The 17,611-nt window shown below is 47.0% G+C and overlaps 1 protein-coding gene across 10 annotated transcripts in view; it reads left to right on the top strand.

The window, feature by feature from the left end:
• The window catches only part of pnpla6 (patatin-like phospholipase domain containing 6), a 39,337-nt gene that overhangs the window by 16,025 nt on the left and 5,701 nt on the right, over positions 1 to 17,611 (top strand). For 7 of the 10 annotated variants that reach the window (XM_076982429.1, XM_076982431.1, XM_076982434.1 and 4 more), the window contains 16 exons: positions 2,184 to 2,389; positions 2,618 to 2,749; positions 3,071 to 3,194; positions 5,011 to 5,124; positions 6,244 to 6,319; positions 6,577 to 6,726; positions 6,999 to 7,062; positions 7,189 to 7,357; positions 7,561 to 7,743; positions 7,976 to 8,094; positions 8,381 to 8,537; positions 8,729 to 8,845; positions 8,993 to 9,062; positions 11,513 to 11,629; positions 15,409 to 15,525; positions 17,107 to 17,255. In XM_076982429.1, coding sequence (XP_076838544.1) covers positions 2,184 to 2,389; positions 2,618 to 2,749; positions 3,071 to 3,194; positions 5,011 to 5,124; positions 6,244 to 6,319; positions 6,577 to 6,726; positions 6,999 to 7,062; positions 7,189 to 7,357; positions 7,561 to 7,743; positions 7,976 to 8,094; positions 8,381 to 8,537; positions 8,729 to 8,845; positions 8,993 to 9,062; positions 11,513 to 11,629; positions 15,409 to 15,525; positions 17,107 to 17,255 — 2,064 coding nt within the window. The remainder of the gene's footprint in view (positions 1 to 2,183; positions 2,390 to 2,617; positions 2,750 to 3,070; positions 3,195 to 5,010; positions 5,125 to 6,243; positions 6,320 to 6,576; positions 6,727 to 6,998; positions 7,063 to 7,188; positions 7,358 to 7,560; positions 7,744 to 7,975; positions 8,095 to 8,380; positions 8,538 to 8,728; positions 8,846 to 8,992; positions 9,063 to 11,512; positions 11,630 to 15,408; positions 15,526 to 17,106; positions 17,256 to 17,611) is intronic. The other 3 variants (XM_076982439.1, XM_076982436.1, XM_076982438.1) reach the window with 2 other exon arrangements.

Genomic DNA, 17,611 nt, shown 5'->3' with positions numbered 1-17,611 from the left:
AGCAGTTGTCAGAATCAACATGAATGTTGAAATCACCAAGCAGCAGCACATTAGGGTACACCGGTATAAGAGAACTGAGCATGTCAGAAAATTCAGTAATAAAACCCTGTGATAATTTCGGTGGCCGATAAATGAGCAAAATCAACACAGATCTGGAGGCAGAAATGAGCAGTGCAAGACATTCAAAAGAAATCAGAGGGGGAAGTGGAATCGTTCTAACTTTAAGATTAGATCTGTACACCACAGCAAGTCCCCCACCCCGACCCGATAAACGCGGCTGCGATACGTATAAATAATCAGCAGGTAAAGTTTGGTTGAGTGCGATAAAATCATTAGGTTGCTGCCATGTTTCAGTCAGAAAGAACAGATCAATATTATGCTCCACAATAACTTCAGCAATGAGTGATGCTTTGTTATTAAGAGAGCGTACATTCAATAGCGCAAATTGAACGTTAAAGTCAGTGTTCAGTGGAGGCAGATTTATTGTTTGAACATATTGTAATGTCCGACCACTAGTTTGTGTAGAGGAGTCTGGCGTTTCCAGGGTAATGTTTGGACGACACGATGACCAAAGTGTGGGAATATTGTTCAGATGCGGTTTGTAAATGAATGTGCGTCCAGAGCCTCGGTGGCAGTATTTAGGTCTCCGTAATATGCCGAGGTGGCGAAGACGATTAAATGAATCAGGGAGTTTATAGTGAGTGTTCTGTAGAGCGTGTAATTCACTAAAAGAATACCTTACAGTCCTTGCAGCCATGCTGAACTGTCTTATTAACACAGACAGAAGCAATCAAACTGAAATCAATTTGCTCACTGTTTGACTGCATAGATGATATACAGACATGGATGTCTGACAATTTTCTGCAGTTAAATAAACAGAAGACAGAGGTTCTTGTTATTGGCAGTGATTCACAAAGGAATGATGTCCAGACTTATTTAAATCAAATGAATCTGAATGCCAGACAATGTGTTAAGAACCTGGGCGTCACCTTTGATAATGAGCTCAGCTTCAAATCACACATCATGACTACATGCAAGACAGCTTATTTTCACCTTCGAAACATCGCTAAGGTCCGAGATATGCTCTCTCCTGCTGACAGTGAAAAACTTGTCCATGCATTTATCACATCAAGGCTAGATTATTGTAACGCTGTTCTATCTGCTCTTCCAAAGAGCTCTATTTCGCACCTACAGCGAGTTCAGAACGCGGCTACAAGGGTTCTGACCCGCAGGAGGAAGAGAGATCATATTACACCTGCACTCCACTCACTGCACTGGTTACCTGTCAGCTTTAGAATAGATTTTAAGGTTCTAGTCATGGTTTTTAAATGTCTTCATGGTCTTGCCCCTCTTTAGCTGAGTGAAATGATGGTTAGATATGTTCCAGTCAGGTCTCTCAGGTCTTCAAACAGTAATCTACTGGTGATTCCTAAAAGCAGATTAAAGATTGGCGAGGGTGCTTTTAGCCACTATGGCCCAAAGCTCTGGAATTCTCTTCCTGAAGAGCTCAGAGGCATTTCATCCCTGCATAGTTTTAAGAGCAGTCTCAAAACATTCCTGTTTAGATCCGCTTTTAGTTAAGAAACTCTATCTTAATAGTTTTATCTTATTTACTTTACTTTTTATTATCTTATTTACTTTACTTTTTTACTTTTTGTTATTTTAATATTTTTATCTTTAATTTCTTTTAACATTTTCCTTTTGTCTTTTTGTCTTATCTCCTTTTAATGTTTCTTTTATTTATACTGTAAAGCACTTTGAGTTACATGTATGTATGAAAGGTGCTATACAAATAAAGATTATTATTATTATTATTACACATCCCTCTATTACACATCCCTCTATTACATATCCCTCTATTACACATCCCTCTATTACACCCCTCTATTACATATCCCTCCATTACCATCCCTCTATTACATATCCCTCCATCACATAATCTCTCTATCCCATCAGTCTTTATCTAAAAGGTTTTTCATACATTTACCTCTAATTCTTTGGTTCGCGTTCATTTTTATGTGGTTACAATGTGTGTGGTCTTCGAACTAGCCACAGTGGTCCTTTAATTCTCTATTTCCAGTTGATTTCCCAGTTTAAATCTCTTTACAGTCGATTTCCCAGTTGAATTCTCTATTTGTCCTCTCCTCCATTCACATCCCTCCGTTCGTCTGGGCCCTCTGCAGGACGTGAGTCTGCACTTTGTGCTGTCTGGCTGCCTCCACGTCTACCAGCGGATGATTGACAAGCAGGAGGACGTGTGCCTGTTCACCACCCAGCCGGGTGAGATGGTGGGCCAGCTGGCCGTCCTGACGGGCGAGCCCCTCATCTTCACCATCCGCGCCGTCCGAGACTGCACCTTCCTCAAGATCTCCAAGTCCGACTTCTACGAGTGAGTGCTGCCCACACGGGCTGCCCTGCTGAGCCACGACCCCCTGACCCCATGACCCCACACCCGCTCTACCACATTTATCACATGAATTTATTTTATTATATAAGCACAAATCTTTGTCACGTGTAGTGTTTGTAGTACATACATCACACAAAGTTTGAGTTTGTAACGCGTTATATTTCATATATGATTCTAATGAGGACTTGTGCTCTCTACTGCCCTCTGTAGGATAATGCGGGAGCAGCCCAGTGTGGTCCTGAGTGCAGCTCACACAGTGGCCATCCGCATGTCAGCGTTCGTAAGGCAGATGGACTTCGCCATAGACTGGATGGCTGTGGAGGCCGGACGTGCACTATATAGGTGCATAATGCTGAAGTTACTAACTACCACTACTACTAACATCAGGAGTAATCTTAGTATTACATAGAATGCTAAACTACTGTTGCTAATAATAGCAGCAATAATGCTATCCATGCTTACGATGCAACCTTTAGTAGCACTATTACATCTAGAATTACTACTAAAATGTTTTATTAAAGATGTATTTCCAAAATATTTTCAGATTTTGGTGGACTTCCATTTGTTGTATTGTGCTGGTTTTTGTGTATATGTATGTTTCTATAAACAGGAAATCTATTGATTTGTTTCTGGTTGCTTCATAAGCGTTTCCTGCTCTTGTAGGCAGGACGATCAGTCAGACTGCACCTACATTGTCCTGAATGGCCGCCTGCGGTCTGTCATCCGGAAGTCCAATGGGAAGAAGGAGCTGGTGGGGGAGTATGGGAGAGGAGACCTCATAGGGGTGGTGAGTGGTTCTGATGGGGGAGTATGGGAGAGGAGACCTCATAGGGGTGGTGAGTGGTTCTGATGGGGGAGTATGGGAGAGGAGACCTCATTGGGGTGGTGAGTGGTTCTGGTGGGGGAGTATGGGAGAGGAGACCTCATTGGGGTGGTGAGTGGATCTGGTGGGGGAGTATGGGAGAGGAGACCTCATTGGGGTGGTGAGTGGTTCTGATGGGGGAGTATGGGAGAGGAGACCTCATAGGGGTGGTGAGTGGTTCTGGTGGGGGAGTATGGGAGAGGAGACCTCATTGGGGTGGTGAGTGGATCTGGTGGGGGAGTATGGGAGAGGAGACCTCATAGGGGTGGTGAGTGGTTCTGATGGGGGAGTATGGGAGAGGAGACCTCATAGGGGTGGTGAGTGGTTCTGGTGGGGGAGTATGGGAGAGGAGACCTCATAGGGGTGGTGAGTGGTTCTGATGGGGGAGTATGGGAGAGGAGACCTCATAGGGGTGGTGAGTGGTTCTGGTGGGGGAGTATGGGAGAGGAGACCTCATAGGGGTGGTGAGTGGTTCTGATGGGGGAGTATGGGAGAGGAGACCTCATAGGGGTGGTGAGTGGTTCTGGTGGGGGAGTATGGGAGAGGAGACCTCATAGGGGTGGTGAGTGGTTCTGATGGGGGAGTATGGGAGAGGAGACCTCATTGGGGTGGTGAGTGGTTCTGGTGGGGGAGTATGGGAGAGGAGACCTCATTGGGGTGGTGAGTGGTTCTGATGGGGGAGTATGGGAGAGGAGACCTCATAGGGGTGGTGAGTGGTTGTGATGGGGGAGTATGGGAGAGGAGACCTCATTGGGGTGGTGAGTGGTTCTGATGGGGGAGTATGGGAGAGGAGACCTCATAGGGGTGGTGAGTGGTTCTGATGGGGGAGTATGGGAGAGGAGACCTCATAGGGGTGGTGAGTGGTTCTGATGGGGGAGTATGGGAGAGGAGACCTCATTGGGGTGGTGAGTGGTTCTGATGGGGGAGTATGGGAGAGGAGACCTCATTGGGGTGGTGAGTGGTTCTGGTGGGGGAGTATGGGAGAGGAGACCTCATTGGGGTGGTGAGTGGTTCTGATGAGGGAGTATGAGAGTGGAGACCTCATTGGGGTGGTGAGTGGATCTGGTGGGGTAGTATAGCAGAGGAGACCTCATTGGGGTGGTGAGTGGTTCTGGTGGGGGAGTATAGGAGAGGAGACCTCATTGGGGTGGTGATTGGTTCTGATGAGGTAGTATGGGAGAGGAGACCTCATTGGGGTGGTGATTGGTTCTGATGAGGTAGTATGGGAGAGGAGACCTCATTGGGGTGGTGAGTGGATCTGGTGGGGTAGTGGATCTTTCCTGTAGGGTAATGTGTATGTTTACTGTAGGGTATTGTGTATGTTTACTGTAGGGTATTGTGTATGTTTACTGTAGAGTATTGTGTATGTTTACTGTAGGATATTGTGTATGTTTACTCTAGGATATTGTGTATGTTTACTGTAGAGTATTGTGTATGTTTACTGTAGGATATTGTGTATGTTTACTGTAGGGTATTGTGTATGTTTCCTGTAGGGTTTTGTGTATGTTTCCTGTAGGGTATTGTGTATGTTTACTGTAGGGTATTGTGTATGTTTACTGTAGGGTATTGTGTATGTTTCCTGTAGGGTATTGTGTATGTTTCCTGTAGGGTATTGTGTATGTTTACTGTAGGGTATTGTGTATGTTTACTGTAGGGTATTGTGTATATTTACTGTAGGGTGTTGTGTATGTTTACTGTAGAGTATTGTTTGCCTGTTATCTAACTTCTGTCTGGTCACCAGGTGGAGGCGTTGACGAGGCAGCCCCGGGCAACCACAGTGCACGCTGTCAGAGACACAGAGCTGGTTAAGTTGCCAGAGGGAACCCTGAACAACATTAAGAGGCGTTATCCTCAGGTATTAAGCACGCAAACATGCGCGCGCACACACACACACACACACACACACACACACACACACACACACACACACACACACACACACACACACACACACACACACACACACACACACACACACACACACTCACCGGCCACTTTATTAGGTACACCTGTCCAACTGCTGATAAACGCAAATGTTGAATCAGCCAATCACATGGCAGCAACTCAATGTATTTAGGCATGTAGACATGGCCAAGATGATCTGCTGCAGTTCAAACAGAGCATCAGAATGGGGAAGAAAGGTGATTTAAGTGACTTTGAACGTGGCATGGTTGTTGGTGCCAGACAGGCTGGTCTGAGTATTTCAGAAACTGCTGATCCACTGGGATTTTTCACCCACAACCATCTCTAGGGTTTACAGTAGAATGGCCAGACTGGTTCAAGCTGATAGAACGGCAAAAGTAACTAAAATAATCAGTTGTTACAACCGAGGCATGCAGAAGAGCATCTCTGAACGCACAAAACGTCAAACCTTGAGGCGGATGGGCTACAGCACATGCTCACCAAAATTGGACAATAGAAGATTGGAAAACGTTTCCTGGTCTGATGAGTCTCGATTTCTGCTGCAACATTCAGATGGCAGGGTCAGAATTTGGCATCAACAACATGAAAGCATGGATCCATCCTGCCTTGTATCAACGGTTCAGGCTGGTGCTGGTGGTGCAATGGTGTGGGGGATATTTTCCTGGCACACTTTGAGCATTGTGTCAACACCACAGCCTACCTGAGTATTGTTGCTGACCATGTCCATCCCTTTATGACCACAGTGTACCCATCTTCTGATGGCTACTTCCAGCAGGATAACGCACCATGTCATAAAGCGCGAACTCAGACTGGTTTCCTGAACACGACAATGAGTTCACTGTACTCAAATGGTGGAACGGGAGATTCGCTCCATGGATGTGCAGCTGACAAATCTGCAGCAACTGTGTGATGTTATCATGTCAATATGGACCAGACTCTCTGAGGAATGATTCCAGTACCTTGTTGAATCTGTGCCACGTAGGATTAATGCAAATAATTTGACATGCATTGGCATTATTTTGTGTGTGTGTGCGTGTGTGTGTGTGTGTAGGTTGTTACTCGGCTGATCCATCTATTGGGCCAGAAGATCCTTGGGAACCTTCAGCAGACCCGTGGACCTTTCTCAGGTGACACATGAAGACCTTCACCACAATGACATCATTATACAATTAGTTTCTTTTTTTAACCCATAGCCACATCTGTCTTAATGGTTGTACAATTTTGTTACAATTACTTCTCATTATATTTGTCATTACACTTCATTTTGATTAAGGTAGGGCATTTTCCAGAGGCAATATTTCCTCATCTTTCTTTGTTTCTCCTCAAGTCCATTGGAGTAATGGTTAGTGTATGATTGGTGTTGTGTGTGTGACTGGTCCTCCAGGTTCAGCACTAGGTCTTCCCAGCATGCCTTCCAGCCCAGACGTCACCAACCCAGCCAGTAACCTCTCCACTGTGGCTGTACTTCCTGTTTGTGACGAAGTGCCAATCAACGCGTTCAACCTGGAGCTTAGCCACGCCCTCAGTGCCATAGGTACGACCTGCTCTTAGTTTGTAGATGGTGATTGTATGCAATGTTACAGTGGAGGTTACTGTCTGTCACAATAATGTCCAAAACATTTTGAAAGTGTGGACATTTTACTTTCCGTTTCTCATAAAAGAAAAGGCTCTGCAATAAAAGATTTTGCAGACGAGTAGGTAAAATTGAGTCGTGGTGATGAAGACATGAGAGCTGACTCGGGTCCGAGGTAGAGGTTCCCTAACTCCAGCACCACCTGCTGTGTTAACCTCACGACTTCACTTCAGGTCCAACACTGCTGCTGACCAGTGACATCATCAGGGAGCGGCTGGGCGCGTCTGCCTTAGACAGGTAAGAGTGAGAGGCGATCAGAAGTCTGATCGGCGTGCGACTAAGGGGGTCTGTTCAGGCTGAAATCTTTCGTTCCTGCACTGATGCCTCCTCTCTTCTTTCTCTCGCTCCGTGTCTTTCTCCCAGCATTCACGAGTACAGGTTATCTGGCTGGTTGGCCCAGCAAGAGGACATAAACCGTATCGTCCTGTACCAGACGGACAACAGTATGACTCCCTGGACACAGCGCTGCATTAGACAGGCAGACTGCATCCTCATTGTTGGCCTGGGAGACCAGGAGCCCACTCTCGGCCAGGTGTGTGAGTGGGTGTGTGTGTGTGTGCTTGTGTGTGTGATAAAGGTCCTATCGGGTCATTGTCTTGTATATAAACATGATTACTTTTTAAATATCCTATTTCTACACACCCCAAAGCCTCTAACCTGCCTGTCTTTGCCCGTTTGTTGTCGCCACGCTGTCCCGATCCCGCCCTGTCCCGGTCCCGCGTCGTCGCTCTGCAGCTGGAGCAGATGCTGGAGAACACGGCGGTGCGGGCCCTGAAGCAGCTGGTTCTGCTCCACCGTGAAGACGGGCCGGGCCCCTCCAGGACCGTGGAGTGGCTGAACATGCGTAGCTGGTGTTCCGGTCACCTCCACCTGCGGTGCCCACGCCGGGTGTTCTCACGTCGCAGCCCCACCCGTCTGGTAAGAACCTCCACCGCACCTCCACACAGGAAGAGATCACTGGAAGTGTTCCAGTACACTCAAGGACCTCCAGTGTTATGAAATCGAGAACACTTCTTCAAATATCTTTAAATGTCTCGTTAATGTCTCACTTTAGGCTCTAGAGCTTCTTAGAACTGTGTACAATTTATGCTGAAAATGGTGTGAGTCTCAGAAGCTGTCAAGCTTCACGATTGAGTGTTTTATGTCTCAGAGGGACATGTATGAGAAGGTGTTTGAGAAGACCGCAGACCGACACAGTGATTTCTCCCGCCTGGCCCGAGTCCTCACAGGAAACAGCATTGCTCTGGTGCTGGGTGGGGGCGGAGCTAGGTGAGCAAGTCCCAGCACGTATTTGTAATCAAGTCTCAGTCTTTCCCAGAATCCCATCTGCTATTGTCACTCTTGGCTTTAAGGTATGAGCGGTTCGTTTTAATTAAAGGTTTTGAGTTTAAAATGCACATTTGTGTTTAGGTTTTTTTTAAATGCTGCACTTATGATCAACAGCCAAATAAGATTCTGTTAACATTAAGATATGGTGGATTTGGCCTGGTCTTCGTACCATGGTTCACCATGAGCAAACATGGGCAAACACATAACTTCATTCCTGTTGACTTAGGGGCTGCTCACACGTGGGCGTGATCAAAGCCATGGAGGAGGCGGGGATTCCCATTGACTTAGTGGGCGGGACATCTATCGGCTCTTTCATTGGTGCACTGTATGCAGAGGAAAGGAGTGCTGTTCGGGTGAAGCAGCGAGCAAGAGAGTGGTCGAAGGTAGAGTTTCACCCTAGTGATCACATCAAATCAAGAGTGCTGTGTTCACTCTAGTTTGAACTTTAAGGGTGATGTCTACATGCTAGATTGAACTTTAAAGTATCTGTCTGCACTCTACATTGAACTTTAAAGGTGCTGTCTACACACTAGATCATGTCCAACTTTACTAACCGTGTGTCCTGCACCCTCAGGCGATGAACTCTGTGTTCAAAACAGTGCTGGATCTAACGTATCCCATTACCTCCATGTTCTCGGGCTCGGCCTTCAACACCAGCATCTCTAACGTGTTTGAAGACAAACAGGCTGAGGTGAGGGCCACCAGAAGCTGTGGAGATAGCGAGCACTGGCATGCTGGACATGACATCGGTGCTTCAAGATGTGGGGATTAGACTGATGTGAATCGTCGTAATGGTGATGTTGGACATCTCTGTGTGTTTCACGTTTTGGGTCTGCAGGACTTGTGGCTGCCTTATTTTAACGTCACCACTGACATCACAGCGTCTGCCATGCGAGTACATAAAGACGGTGAGTTTTCGGTGTCAGCAGATCTGATTTGGTCTACTTCAGCAGGTCTGATTCAGTCTACTTCAGCAGGTCTGATTCAGTCTACTTCAGCAGGTCTAATTCGGTCTACTTCGGCCGGTCTGATTCGGTCTCCTTCAACCGGTCTGATTCAGTCTGCTTCAATATGTCAGTCACCTTATTACTAGCAAGAACTTACCATGAAATATTTATTATGAAAGAAAATATTGCCATGATGATTATGAATATAGGCATTACTCTATATACAAACATTATATTTTAAAAATATAATATAGAAATAAATTCAGACTATTCAGTCACATTTATCTGTAGCTTCTGTTTACATTGACTCAGACTAACTCGTCTCAGTATAATCCAGTAACAAACTGAATTTGTTATTTAAAAAAAAAAGAAGAAGCTCAAATGATATTGTACATGAATTGTTTTTACGAATAAGCATACTGTAACTGCCTGTTAGAAAGTTAGGGAAGAAAGTGTTGATGTCGCATGCTCTGTGAATGTGTTACGGTTTGAACAAGATTATCAAAAGGGAAACATGACCACACTGTGAGATCTGGTGAATGGTCATTCCATCCTGCTTGTCCTCCATCTCATCGACTACCTCCACTTCAGCTGCTTACTGCTACAGATTATTCACCACTGCTATATCCCCAAATTCAAAAGAAAGAAAAAATCTGTGAATATGCTGAAAATATCTAATGATGTGGTATCAGCTCTTTTCACATTCTGGCTTATTTTAAACGCATGCGGCGATACCGTTTTGCTTGGTGTTGGATTTGGGGATGACACCTGTCTGTGTTCCGCATGGTTCACCTGTTGATCTTGGGAACCTGGACCTACTGGGCATGAGATACTAACAGCATGTCTGAAGCATGTTCCTATGGCTCCTCTCTCTCTCTCTCTCTCCCCCTCCGTCCCTCTCTCTCCCTTTCTCTCTCTCCCCATCCTTCTTTTCTTCCACTGCTGCTTCTACCTTCATTCTCTCCCCTTGTGCTTCTCTGTGGTTAGATGTTAATCTTTCCACTATCTTTGCCCATCCTCTTCTCTTTGTTATATATTATACACCATACTTCTCAAGCGCGTAGTTTGCTTGTAGGATAGTGGGGATAAACTTGTGCCCGTAGAAAGATCTGGAACATTACCCAGACTTTTCCACATGACCCATGAGTATCACTGCCACACCCTGGTCTCATAGTCTTCTGCTGTAGCGTCATTCACTTTGCTCCGATCCTCAGACATGACGGAGGAGAGACACGACACTGTAGCGACACTGAACAGCCTCTGTGGCAAGATGTCGTCACCTTGCATTTTCGGTCAAGCTGGTCTCATCTGTTATCAGTTGTTGTCTCATAGTCCAGGGGACATCTGGCTGTACTCTTTGGTTGGCAGTGACCTTACATAGATCTTAAAAATCTGTACAATTTAATCACACCGTATAGATTCAGATTGCAGTATCTAGTGATGTGGTCTACAGTTAGGCAGAATGCTTATTGATGTGAAATATAGGTTTTATACAATATGTGTAGATTACCCATATTTGTTTTATATTTTGTCTGTATTTGTAACTAAGTGGCCTATAGATTGCTTTCTCTCTCTCTCTATTTCTCTGACTTTCTCTCTCTCTCATATATATCCTCTTTCTTCTTCTTTGTTACTTTTTCCCACATTCCTTCTGTTGTGTCCTACTTTTTGACTTAGCGTTAAATATCATCTTTAACTACTGTTGTGTGCTAATGTCCATTTCTCTCCATATATAAACCACACAACCCTCAGGTAGAATCTTAACCAAAATATGTGTCCATATATGATTGAGAAGGAATTTTGAAATGGCCACTTGGGGTTCTACCCATGTTAAACATTAAAACGTGGAGCTATAAACACTAGTGCCACTAGTCATTAGTAGCTTGTTATTTAGTCAGCAGTGCATTAGTGTGTTAGTGTGAGGGTGTGTTAGTGTGAGGGTGCGTTAGTGTGAGGGTGCGTTAGTGTGAGGGAGCATTAGCGTGAGGGTGCTTTTAGTGCACGGGAGCTTTAGTATAAGGGTGTGTTAGCATGCGGGTGCGTTAGCTTGGGGGTGTGTTAGCGTGCGGGTGCGTTAGTTTGCGGGTGTGTTAGTGTGTGTTAACAGGATGATGGCGTTTCACACTGAGCATGTTTCACAGCTGTTCTTTGCCTCATTTGCTCCTCATTCAGTTGATGTGCTTTTATTTCTGTCATCTTCCTACACTTATTTCTCCGTGATCTGTCACTTCTCTCTCATTATGTGCCTCTTGTTATCTTTCGGTCTCACTCTCACTCTTTCTCTTTCTCTCTCTTTCACTCGCTCTCTCTCTCTCTCTCTCTCTCTCTCTCTCTCTCTCTCTCTCTCTCTCTCTCTCTCTCTCTGTTCCCCAGTGCGTTTTTGACTCCCTCTTCATCTTCATTTTTACCAGGCTGTGTGTGGCGCTATGTTAGAGCCAGTGCCTCCTACACCCCTTATTTACCTCCTCTCTGCGACCCCAAGGATGGCCACCTCCTCGTTGATGGTTGCTATGTAAACAATGTCCCAGGTCAGCAAATCCCGTCCCGAGCCTTACCACCCCGGTGACCATCTTCCTACAAGTGATACCCCCCCAACAAACAAATAATCCAAAATAAATTTAAAAAGAGGAACAACCCACAACCTCCAGGCTGGCCGTTCAACAACCCTCCCCCATCCCCCCATTCTATCGGGTATCACCGGTTCCTGACCGGTCAGACATTGGGATCTCATGGCTTGGAAGGAAAGATTAAAGTGTCCAACAAGAGACGGAGCAAAATGAAGTGACACAGTGCAATTATTAGCGCCTGGATCATTGAATGTGCCTCCAAAGGTGTCATTGGACCAAAGAAGCTAATAGCTACCAATGAATGAAAACCAACATCCAGTCCCTCAGCATCCGGCTGTTGCTTCGTTCATTGCTAGCAATGTTTACATTTTTTGGTCAACCAGATTTGAATTTGGGTTCTGTCTTTATCCATTCGCTCACTCGTTCCCTTTCTAGTACCCTTTTCTGGTTGGTTTAGGACACTTCCATGTATGATGGTACACCATCCACAGGTCAGAATTGCTTTGCTCTCACCCCACTTGCTCTGTGCTGTAGTGAAGGGGGGCAGTATGTCATTAACACGTATCTACTAAATAGGGCAGGTTTGTATGTCCTTCTGCTTCACCACTAACCCGCTTCATTCTTTTGCCTGCAGTCTCAGGATGTAAAAGCAGATCACGTGGATAACATTTTATACATTAGTAATAACAGTTAATATAGTAGAGTGGTTCTGGCTGGGTTCTATGGTCTGGTTCCTGGGTCCTGTGGTCTGGTTCTGCCTGTGTCCTGCGGTCTGGTTCTTGTTTTCTGGTTCCTGTGTCTTGTGTTCTGGTTCCTGTGACCTGTGGTCTGGTTCTTGTGTCCTGCGGTCTGGTTCCTAGGTCCTGTAGTGTGGTTTTGCCTGGGTTTTATGGTCTGGTTCCTGGGTCCTGTAGTGTGGTTCTGCCTGGGTCCTATGATCTGGGTCCTGCGGTCTGGTTCCTGGGTCCTGCGATCTGGTTCCTAGGTTTTGTGGTGTAGTTTTGCCTGGGTCCTATGGTCTGGTTCTGCCTGTGTCCTGCGGTCTGGTTGCTGGGTCCTGCAGTCTGGTTCCTAGATCCTGTAGTGTGGTTTTGCCTGGGTTTTATGGTCTGGTTCTTGGGTCCTGCGGTCTGGTTCCTAGGTCCTGTAGTATGGTTTTTCCTGGGTCCTGAGGTCTGGTTCCTGGGTCCTGTAGTGTGGTTCTTCCTGGGTCCTGCGGTCTGGTTCCTGGGTCCTGTGGTCTGGTTCCTAGGTCCTGTAGTGTGGTTTTGCCTGGGTTTTATGGTCTAGTTCCTGGGTCCTGTAGTGTGGTTCTGCCTAGGTCCTAGGGGTGCACGATATGGACTAGAATTACGATGTGCGATAACATTGTTGGATATCCCGATATCGATGTGAACCACGATAAATTAAGATTAAAATACAGAGATGTAGTGTCTCTCTGAACAGCAGCACGTTAATTAGTTTTTTTTTTACTGTGTAATGAATCCAGAATAATTCCAAATATTTTGCAGGTTTATTCAACAGTAGATTCAATCTAGGTTTATACTTTCACGAGTGACCGTAGCGCGACTCCGCACACCTCGCGTAAACGTCCGCGAACGACGGAAGTGTTTAATCTTGCCGTGTCACATTCTTTGCAGTGTTGTCCGAAACAATATGTAGGCCTAGTAGTATAGAAAAAACACCCCTCAAATACAGGGGAATGAACATTTACCTGACCAATTTTAATGTTGCTTTGTGTATCAGGTTTGAAAAGTGCTGGAATTTAGGCTAAAGTACTTGAAATTGTAACTACTTCGTTTCACAACAAATATCTGTCTGACTGAACAGTTCTCTTGTAATTACATTAACAAATACGAGCCTCTTGTAATTCCAGGACGAAACATGAAAGAACGTGAAGACGTTAAGATTGGGCGTTTTGAAAATAAACAACCATTAAATAATGTGATAAAAAAAAGTGAATTATTTCGAATCATTTAGAGTACAGTATATGTATAAATATTTAACTCAATTAAGTTTAACGAGCTGGGAATTATTGAAATGGACCTTGAAAGTGACGTACAAGTGCTTTAATTCCACCTTGTATAGGTGTATGAACCCGGCAAACATGACTGTTCTCATTGCGCTGAGACGCAGCGCGCGCGAACTTACAAAATTCGAGAGGTGCACGACCTCGTGAATCGACAGCGCGCGAGACCATCGCGCACGGGCGAAGCCACCGTGATTACGTTATTTTCGCCTTGCGGACCCTCGCGCTGCGTCAAGTGTAAACCAGGCTTAAACCAAATCGCGTGTCTGATGAGCGTGTTCACCTCACTCTGCCTCTTGCCTACTTACGTCACGTGATCATAGTCTGCAGCGCGAATAGCTCCCTCTATTGCTGGACGAGGATAATGCAATTTGAGTTTGCTGTTATTCAAGGAGGTATCGTGGCTCTTTCGATGTGTTTATCGTGAAACTTCACATCGCGATAACGATAAAAATACGATTCATCGTGCAGCCCTACTAGGTCCTATGGTCTGGTTCTGCCTGAGTCCTGTGGTCTGGTTTTGCCTCAGTCCTGCGGACTGGTTCCTGGGTCCTATGCTCTGGTTCCTAGGTTCTGTAGTGTAGTTTTGCCTGGGTCCTATGGTCTGGTTCTGCCTGTGTCCTGCGGTCTGGTTCATGGGTCCTGCGGTCTGGTTCCTTGGTCCTGTAGTGTGGTTTTGCCTGGGTTTTATGGTCTGGTTCCTGGGTCCTGAGGTCTGGTTCCTGGGTCCTGCGGTCTGGTTCCTTGGTCCTGTAGTGTGGTTCTGCCTGGGTCCTATGATCTAGTTCCTGTGCCTGAACTCATGCATGTCATCTGGTGGCCCTCTGCTTGCTTCATGCAGCGCTGCTCTTTGCTCGTCTGAGTTTGCACACTTCTTACCTCTTCAACCATCTTTACCTCTTCAACCATCTTTATGTGTTTTCTAACTACTGTCAATCTGTTTTTAGTTCTTCAGGGTTCTAGAAATAGGGACCTTGGATTAAAGGGTAAAAACTTCGAGTAAATGGTTCATGTCAGTCCGGCTGCGTAACAGATGTGACTCATCACACTCCTCACTTGTTCAGGATTAATTTGGCACATCTTCGCACACATTCCCTCCATGCGCTGAGCACACCTGTCTCTGTTATTCTCTTTCTCTGTGGTGCCCCCTCTCTCCTTCCAACCCATGTTGCTGCCACACCTCTCCTGCCTCCTGCTGTTTGCGATCAGTACTGCACTCAGTACAGGCTGTGATTGGCTGGCTGGACCCAACATGTCCGCCGAGATTATTAACAATCTTGGCCCATCCAACCTCTCTGGCGCAGACGCAGTGTTAGGAAATACTACCGTATGTCAGATAAGTGTGTTTGGCTGCAGTGCACCCGGAGCCATTTGCTTTGGGACTAAATGCATGAAAGAAATAATAAATCTGTAATCTGTAAGGACTTCCAGTGGCACAGAGAGCGTTTGATGGGGTTATTGTCTTTGTATCCTCTCCTTCAAAGAAAGTTATCCCTCTTTTTGTTTTATACAATCACACATACATGCAGAAGGTAGGGTTACCATGGCTACGAGCTCCCTCCCACCATCCACGGGGTGACCGTCATTGCGTCTCCGCCCCCCCCCTGTGGGACTCCACCCCGCAGGCGCCTGCCCCGACGTCCCGCACCGCTCCCCTTCTGTAGGCTTCATTAAGAGGTTATGCCCCTCCCCCTTCCCCCCCGTGTGGCAGGCTCTCTGTGGCGCTATGTGAGGGCGAGTATGACCCTCTCGGGGTATCTCCCGCCCCTCTGCGACCCCAAAGATGGCAACCTGCTCATGGACGGCGGATACATCAACAACTTACCAGGCAAGTAGCGCCCCGCTACCCCTTTACCCCACCCACCTCCACCCCTCCCACCTCCACCCGTTGGCCCAGGGGGCGGGGAGGCGGGGGTGGGGACACAGGAAAAGGAATGGGGGCGGTCAGCTGAACTGTTAAGAGTTGTGGGTTGTGAATAGACCAAGCAGGGTTTCTCAAAACCATCACAGCGTCGAGACGGTGTCGGCCATCAGAGGGGGGGTGTGAACTGACGGCTGCTCTATGGTTTCACACTCGTCTTTTTTTGCTTTGATGGTTGCGGGAAACTCTGCCCCCGTCTGTTGTGGGTAAGTAGTGTGTTTGATCTGTGATTGCGGAGATGGAAAAGTGAGTGGTTCCACATTTTGCCATCTGAGCTTGCCATATTTCATTTTACATATTCATTCTGACATCAACTAGTTCACAATGTAATTTACCAGGGAAATACAAGGACATGCATTGTCATTGAAGCGACACGCCAAAGCTCTTTCAGTGCCAACAGCACCCCCTTGTGGTGATTTGTGTTAAAGGCGAGTGAGTTAGTGAGTGAGCGCACCGGTGTGCAAGCTGAGCTCCAGATGGTAAACAGGTGGTGTCACAGGTCATCTGATGTCCAGAGTGACAGTGGGACATGAGATTAATTTTATTCTCATTCCTGGGTACATCTCCTTCAGCCGTCATCTTCAACACCACACGCCCACACCATGCCCAGAGTTGATCACACCCGTCAGCACTGCTTTGTGATTGGGCGAAAATTCAGCGCTGGTTTGTGTTTGGGCGAAAATTCAGCGCTGGTTTGTGATTGGGCCAAAGTTCAGTGCTGGTTTTGCCAGTTAAAATTTCAATTTAAATTGAACGATGAAATGCAATTACAAAATCTTTTTGGTTACAAAACTAAATGAATGACGCACCAGACACCATTGAATGCTCCACCCAAATCAGTGCTATGAAGGGTTATGTTTCTGCATGTGGCTATACTGGTTTTACTGTTTACCTTTGTTAAACAAAAAGATTTGTTAAACAACCTTTACATGAAGATATCTCAGATTCATGAGTATGGAACTCTGATATCATTGCTAGGCCTCTGAGAATTGTCCTCTCGTATACGGACCTGATCTCAGGTCAGGCGTCTAAACGCAGGCCCTGGTAACTTTGCGCGTCAGTGGTGAGCGCGTGTGAGCCGTGGGTGGCGACCCCTGTGCGTCTCAGGGTTGAGCTGGGGCGTGCAGGTGAGAAGCTTCACGCTCTCACGCTCTCCCAGTCTCTCATCCTCTCTCGTACCCAGCGAGCCCCAACAAGCCACGCCGACCACGAAAGTGCTCCACGCATCCGAAGGGCCCGAATGATGTAGGACCCGCTGTGTGTGGGGGAGGGGAGTTGTGGGAGGTGGTCAGAGTGAGTTCTCCAATGGCCTGTGTGCAGCTTTACGGTGGGCGTGGCTTGCTGGAGCAAAGAGGTTGAAGCTGGACCTTTGTGATGTAATAACAACAGCAAACAGTTGACTTCACCCTGCTGCTCCTCGGATGTGCGCCTGCGTGCGTGTGTGTGTGTGTGTGTGTGTGTGTGTGTGTTTATGCGTTCGCTTCACAGCGGACATTGCCCGGAATATGGGTGCCAAAACTGTAATCGCCATCGATGTGGGCAGCCAGGATGAGACTGACCTCTGTAACTATGGTGACAGCCTGTCTGGCTGGTGGCTGCTGTGGAAACGGATCAACCCCTGGGCGGAGAAAGTGAAGGTGGGGAGTTGGGGGAGGAGTTGGGGGAGTGAGGGGAGGAGTTGGAGGAGTGAGGGGAGGAGTAGGGGGGGGAGTTGGGGGAGTGAGGGGAGGAGTGAGGGGAGGAGTTGGGGGAGTGAGGGGAGGAGTTGGGGAAGGAGTTGGGGGAGTGAGGGGAGGAGTTGGAGGAGTGAGGGGAGGAGTAGGGGGAGGAGTTGGGGGAGTGAGGGGAGGAGTTGGAGGAGTGAGGGGAGGAGTAGGGGGGGGAGTTGGGGGAGTGAGGGGAGGAGTTGGAGGAGTGAGGAGAGGAGTAGGGGGGGGAGTTGGGGGAGTGAGGGGAGGAGTAGGGGGGGGGGAGTTGCGGGGGAATTGGGGGT

The sequence above is a fragment of the Brachyhypopomus gauderio genome, chromosome 20, assembly GCF_052324685.1.
Source record: "Brachyhypopomus gauderio isolate BG-103 chromosome 20, BGAUD_0.2, whole genome shotgun sequence".
Lineage (NCBI taxonomy): Eukaryota > Metazoa > Chordata > Actinopteri > Gymnotiformes > Hypopomidae > Brachyhypopomus > Brachyhypopomus gauderio.
Note: the sequence above shows the minus strand (reverse complement) of the source record. Positions and strands in the feature narration are given on the sequence as shown.